The sequence below is a fragment of the Macrotis lagotis genome, chromosome 2 (genome assembly GCF_037893015.1).
Source record: "Macrotis lagotis isolate mMagLag1 chromosome 2, bilby.v1.9.chrom.fasta, whole genome shotgun sequence".
Classification (NCBI taxonomy): domain Eukaryota; kingdom Metazoa; phylum Chordata; class Mammalia; order Peramelemorphia; family Peramelidae; genus Macrotis; species Macrotis lagotis.
Genome location: NC_133659.1, coordinates 253556760 through 253563059, shown reverse-complemented (window position 1 = coordinate 253563059; position 6300 = coordinate 253556760). Strand labels below are relative to the sequence as shown.

The 6300-nt window shown below is 61.8% G+C and overlaps 1 protein-coding gene across 5 annotated transcripts; it reads left to right on the top strand.

Annotated features, from left to right (window-relative positions):
* The first annotated feature begins 1109 nt into the window (after positions 1 to 1109).
* Positions 1110 to 6169, top strand: TARBP2 (TARBP2 subunit of RISC loading complex). Of its 5 annotated transcripts, none has more exons than XM_074225768.1 (8): positions 1111 to 1280; positions 1812 to 2011; positions 2464 to 2566; positions 4188 to 4260; positions 4504 to 4621; positions 4960 to 5087; positions 5546 to 5738; positions 5826 to 6169. In XM_074225768.1, the coding sequence occupies exons 1-8, from the start codon at positions 1144 to 1146 to the stop codon at positions 5981 to 5983; spliced, it is 1110 nt and encodes a 369-aa protein (XP_074081869.1). In that variant the 5' UTR covers positions 1111 to 1143; the 3' UTR covers positions 5984 to 6169. The 5 variants fall into 5 exon arrangements, with proteins under 5 accessions (XP_074081867.1, XP_074081869.1, XP_074081868.1 ...); XM_074225770.1 differs by having other exon boundaries at positions 1114 to 1280; positions 1812 to 1981; XM_074225766.1 differs by having other exon boundaries at positions 1110 to 1280; positions 5546 to 6169.
* The last annotated feature ends 131 nt before the right edge of the window (positions 6170 to 6300 follow it).

Sequence of the window (6300 nt, the reverse complement as noted above, 5' to 3'; positions counted from 1 at the left end):
CCCCAGGCTGCCGCCCCCCACGACTGTCCCTTGTTTAGCGTCTCTTAAACGGAGGCCGCCTGGGTCCCGGGGCCGCCTCCGTCCGGGGGGCCGCCTGGGTCCCGGGGCCGCCTCCGTCCGGGGGGCCGCCTCCGTCCCGGGCCGCCAAGGCAGCTTCGGGCGGCCGGGCCGCTCCGTGGAGTCGGGCCGGGCGGGGGCCCGGGGCAGCCTGAAGCTGCACTCCCCGCCGCCACGAGTGGCTGGAGGGCAGGGCTCCCCATCAGGCCCCTCCGCCGCCCCCGGGCCAGGCCGCCGAGAATCCCCTCCCTCGCTCTCCTGGGTGTCCGGGCCCAGCCGCCCCCGCCCTCCCCGGCGCGCGGGGTGCAGGGGCCACGGGCTTCCCCGCTGCCCGGCCGGCGCCTCTCTTTCGCGCTTCTGGGGACAAAGGAATCGCGAGGAACTTGGGGTCCACCGAGCGGGGCCGGGGGAACGGAACACAAGGGGGGGCGGGGAGCAAAACACGGGCTGGGGGGCCGGGGCCCCGAAGCAAGGCTGGGGCGCGCGGGGGGGGGGGGGGGCCCGGCACACTGCGGGCTTCGGCCGCCCCCTCCCGGCTCCCCGCTGGGGGCCGGGCCTCAGCCAATCACAGGCACCGCCGGGAAAGGCTGCGCGGCGCCCCAGCCCCGCGGCCCGAGGCCCGTCTCCTGCCTTTTCCCTTCAGCCCCGAGCGGGCCAATCGCAAGCTGCGGGCTCGGAGGAGTTGGCAGGGGCAGCCAATCGACGTGGCGGCGCCCGTGGCGCGTGCGGGACGCCACCCCTCCCCCTTCCCGGGGAAAAGCGCTCGGCCGCGAGGAGGCTTCTGGATCTCGTAGTTCTCCGGGCTCCACCCCGCCCAGCACCCTCCGGCGCGCATGCTCATCCCCCCCACACCGAGAAGGGCGAAACGCTGAGTGGGGGGTGGGGTGGGGGGGCGGCCAGACGACTCTTCCCAGAAGCCACTGCAACCCGGGTGAGCTACCACCCCCGGAGGATTGTGGGGCGGAGAGCCTCGCTTCTAATGGAGGCCAATAGAATGGGGAAGACGGAGGACTACGAGTCCCGGCATGCCCCGCGACGCCCCCCACCTCCTTCCCCCGGCCCCGGCTCCGGCCCCGGCCCCAGCCCATGCTCGTTGGCGGCGACGGTGGCGGCGGTTCGGGGCGCGCGGAGCCTGCAGTCACGGTGGCGCCTGCGGGGACGGAGGAGGGAATGAGTGAGGAGGAGCAGGGTTCCGGGATCACCACAGGCTACGGACTCCCCAGGTGAGTCGTACGAATCACACTGACCCCTGCAGGGCGGAGGCCGCAGTGCGGGAGAGAGGCGGAGCGCGTAGACCCAGCATGCACCGGGTCTCGGAAGGCTGGGGGAGGGGAACGACGGGGAGCCCAGGTCCGGGACGAGTGCGGGGCACTCCCGGCGGCCACCGCGGCGCCGGCTGCCGCGTTCCCGGCATGCGCCGCGGGGGCGGCCGCCGCCGTCCCGCTCCGCACCTGGGCGGCGGGTCCCCAGCGCCCCGGGTGCATTTGGTTCCCAGAATGCACCGAGTCGGCGGCCCCCTTTGTTCCCCGCATGCCCCGGGCTCGTGGGCACTGAGTTTCCCAGCATGCACCGGGCCGGGGCACCGCCGCGGGCCTCCCCGAGGATGCTGGCCCCCGGGCCGTCGGCCATGAGCCCGGGCCGCCCCCAGGCCCCCGCGGCCGGGCAGCAGCCGGCCCCCCGCCGGGCGCGCCCCCCGCGCCCCCCGACCCCCTGCGCCCCCGGGCCGCCATGCAGGTCTGCGTCCCTCCCCCTAGTATAGAGCAAATGCTGGCGGCCAGTCCTGGCAAGACCCCGATCAGCCTTCTGCAGGAGTATGGGACCAGAATAGGCAAGACCCCCGTGTACGACCTGCTCAAGGCCGAGGGCCAAGCCCACCAGCCCAACTTCACCTTCCGAGTCACCGTCGGCGACACCAGCTGCACTGGTGAGGGGGCGTCGGGTGCCCTGGCCAGGGGTGCGTGTCCTGGGGGCCTCGGCCGTCTTGGCGGGGGGTGGGGGGGTGGGGGCTGGAAAACAAGAGGGCTTCCTGTTTTAGTTTTAAAATGTTTAGGTTTTTGTAAGGTTAAGTGGCTTGGGCAGGGCCACACAATTATTAGGTGAATGGGGCCGCATTTGAACTCAGGTCCTTCTGACTGCAGGGCTCTAGCCGCCGCGCCACCTAGCTGCCCCAAGAGGGTTTGTTTTTAAAGCAGCAATAAAATATTTTTGAATTTATAGATATGTACGTAACTGTATAAATGGAGATATGAACGATTGAGAGTAGATTGTGATGTATTAGAACAGACTGACCAAGAGACAGTCCTAGAGAAGCGATAGGGATACGGATGAGGATGGGGATGAGGATGGGGATGGGGATGAGGATGAGGGCTCTCCCAACTCTTGTGTAATCTGCACCCCCTCTCCCAGGTCAGGGCCCCAGCAAGAAAGCCGCCAAGCACAAAGCAGCTGAGGTGGCCCTCAAACACTTGAAGGGAGGAAACATGTTGGAGCCGCTTTTGGAGGATGGAAGGTGAGACACATCCTTGGGAAGGCTGCTGTCGTCAGTTGAACTCCAGTGACAAGCCTGACTTGCATCTTTTTTATTAGGGTTTTTTTTTTTTGCAAGGCATTGGGGTTAAGTGGTTTGCCCAAGGCCACACAGCTAGGTAATTAGTAAGTGTCTGAGACTGGATTTGAACTCAGGTCCTCCTGACTCCAGGGCTGGTGCTCTATCCACTGCGCCACCTAGCCGCCCCCCTCTAACTTTCATCTTGAGCTCTCCTACCATCTCGCTGCATTCCCTCCCAGGGCAGAGATAGCTGCTGCTTAGTGACCTTTCTCAGGATCTTCCCTTGTGTCCAGACCCTGAGTTAGCCTTGAAACTTGAGGACTTAGTCTCTAGGGGTTAGCCTCTACTCTTGGAGATAATGGAGGAAGCTTGGGGTGGTGCTCCTTCACACTGGTTGAGCAGAACCACAATTGAGGAAATCTTGTTACTGTTTTAGTTGTTTTTCTGATTCTTCTTGACCCCATTTAGGATTTTCTTGACAAAGATCCTGAAAAGTTTGCCATTTCCTTCTCCAGATCAATTTGTAGGTGAGGAAAGTAAGGCAAAAGGGTGAAATGATTTGCGCAGGCTCATAGAGCCAGTAAATAGCTGAGACATTTCCTGAATTAAGGAAAATGAGTGTTCCTGATCCTAGGCCCAGGGGTCTATCCATCCTACCACCCAGCTGCTCATAGGAGAGGTTCTTTGGGGGAACAATTGTTTGGGGTTGATTGAATCCCATAGAAAACCCTACCCTGTCCAGTCAGAGTACCTACAAAATTCTAACTACCTCCTTTGACTCTTCCCCTTTCCATTGAGTGGTCTGGGAAGGAATTTGGAATTCCTCCTGACCAGTGAGAAAACAGTACAGGATCTGAATAAATGTGTTCCTCTGACCCTTGGGAAGTTCTCTTCTTTCCTTTGAATCCCTGCTATCTGCTGATGCCCCTGGTGCTGTGTCTGTTCCACCTCCCAAGATAGGGAGCATGAAGAATGGAAGAGAAAGAAGTGGGTCCCCTCTTGTCCTGGGCCAGTCCTTTTTTTTTTCTTTTTGGTTTTTGCAAGGCAAATGGGTTTAAGTGGCTTGACCAAGGCCAAGGTAATTATTAAGTGTCTGAGACCAGATTTGAGCTCAGGTACTCCTGACTCCAGGGCTGGCACTCTATCCACTGCACCACCTAGCCACCCCTGGGCCAGTCCTTTTCCAAGCCCTAAGAGGCTCAGACTGAGATGAAACCATCCTGTCTATCCTTTTCTGTTAGCAATGTCTAGACAGTGTTGGGGGTATTCCAGGGAGGGGATGGTGTGTGGTGTTAGTGGTAGAACTGGTACTAGCAAGTACGGTTGGGAACAGGAAGATTTTCAGTCCAGAGATGGGCCTGCACAGGATGGGTTTCTGGTTGGGGGGGGGGGACCTCCAGAAGAAGAATGGGCTGCCTGGGGGGGGGGGGGGGGGGATTAGTGGCCTTTCAAGAGGCTGGCCCACACCTTGTCTGGGTTGAGGATTTCATGTTCTTGTATGGATGGCCTGGCTTTGGAGGACCATGCCATCTCTGAGCTGTTAGAGGCTTTCTCTCTGACTTGTGCTCTAATTCTACCTTAGGAGCCCCCCTGTGGAGGTCAAGGCCCCTGTTTCTCCTCAGCAGTCTGAATGTAACCCTGTGGGGGCTTTACAGGTAAAGGTACCTTCTCTTTTCTCTGCCCTCCACTGGAGTCTCAATTAGCTTCCTTCTGTGCAGAGTTTGGGTGGTGATTGACCCCTACTTTTGTTGTTAATTTCTGGATTTGGCAGGGGGGTGGGGCAGCATTCCAGCTTTTGGGGTTCCCCTCCTATCCAGAACCCCAAACCCTTGGGGTGCATTAAGGCAGCTTCTTTATCGGCATCCTCCTACTGCCTCCCTCTCCATCCCTGCTCCCAGGAGCTAGTGGTCCAGAAAGGCTGGCGGCTGCCTGAGTACACTGTGACCCAGGAATCGGGCCCGGCACACAGGAAGGAGTTCACCATGACCTGCCGGGTGGAGCGTTTCATCGAGATTGGTGAATGGGGGGGGGGCCGAGGGTGTTTTGCTGGGGAAGGGGCCTCTCACTTCTCTTCCCTCTTCCTCCCTCCTTCCCACTTTGGCTTCCCGAGGCCCTGACTCAGATATCCCTGTTGCCCCATCAGCACTATTCCTCAAGCTTCTTCATTGAACCCTTTATTTCTCAGATCTCCTCATTTTCTTGGTCTCTGAATCTCTTCTTCCACCTTCATTTCCAGCCTCATTCAATATTAGGACTCATCTTGAAGGAAAAGGTGTCCTCAGCACCCAAGGGTGGGAGGTATTGGGAGGGCTGGGGGTTGCTATGGGATGTCACTTTTATCTCTTTTCCCCCAGGCAGTGGCACCTCCAAGAAGCTGGCCAAGCGCAATGCTGCTGCCAAGATGCTGTTGAGGGTACACACTGTGCCCCTGGACCCCAGGGATGGACCTGAGGCTGAGCCTGATGATGACCACTTCTCCATTGTGAGCATCCATCCCTGGGGTCCTGTGGGAACCTGGTATCGATGTCCCCCCCGCCGTCCCCCCAGGATCAGGTGGGGACCCCTCAGTGGACCCCCTTTGTGGAATCCTGATGTGGCTTTTGTTTATTGGCCGAGGGCCTAGGCTAGGGGCTGGGGGTGGTCCAGGCTGTTTTCTCAGGCCAGGCAGGGCAGAGAGAGGAGAGTGACCTCTGTTTTAAGGACTTGCTCAGGGAGTCGGGATCTGTCGCTCAGTTTGGGGGCTCCAGGCCCCCCCAGTCTCTTCCCTGGGGGCTCCCCCTGAATCCATGGCTTTTGACTTCAGCACAGCCAAGTTCTCTCTAGTAGGAATCTGGGACGGGTTCTGCCTGTGGCTGGGGCTGCTTCCCCTGGTTCTGGGGGAGGAGGGGGTGGAGCCCCCCAGGCGGGGCCAGCCCCCCGACGCCTTCCCCTGTCTGTCAGGGGCTGGGCTCCCGGATGGACGGCCTGCGTGGCCGCAGCCCTGGCTGCACCTGGGACTCTCTGCGCAATTCGGCCGGGGAGAAGATTCTGTCCCTTCGGAGCTGCCCCGCGGGCTCCCTGGGGCCCGGCTGCTGCAGCGTGCTCAGCGAGCTCTCGGAGGAGCAGGCCTTCCACGTCAGCTACCTGGACATCGGTATGGGGGGCCTGGGCCCGCGGCTGGGGGGAGGGGCCCGGGAGGCGCCTGGGCCCCGCTGCCTCCCTTCTCTGTCTCCTTCCTCAGATGAGCTGAGTTTGAGCGGGCTCTGTCAGTGCCTGGTGGAGCTGTCTACGCAGCCGGCCACGGTGTGCCACGGCTCGGCGCCCACCCGGGAGGCCGCCCGCGGGGAGGCGGCCCGCCACGCCCTGCAGTACCTCAAGATCATGGCCGGGGGCAAGTGAGTTCTCCGGGCCGGCCCGGGGCCGGGGCCGGGGCCGGGGCCGGGAGAGGTACCTTTTCTACCTCCGATGTGGACTCTGCCTGCCGCGAGGCCTGGGGAGGGGCCCGGGGCCCCCGAATTCCTGGAGCTGTTCCTTGTCAAGTGTTTGGGGAGAAGCCCCCCTCCCGGAATAAACGCGGTTCTGGGACTGCTCTGTCTGTGTGTCTGTCTGTCTGCAGGGGCCGCGCCCCCTCCTTGTCCCTCCCTCCCTTACTTTTCAGAAGTTGGGGCGCTGGCGCGTCTCCCAGGGCCGCCCCCCAGGCAGACACAGACCCCGGG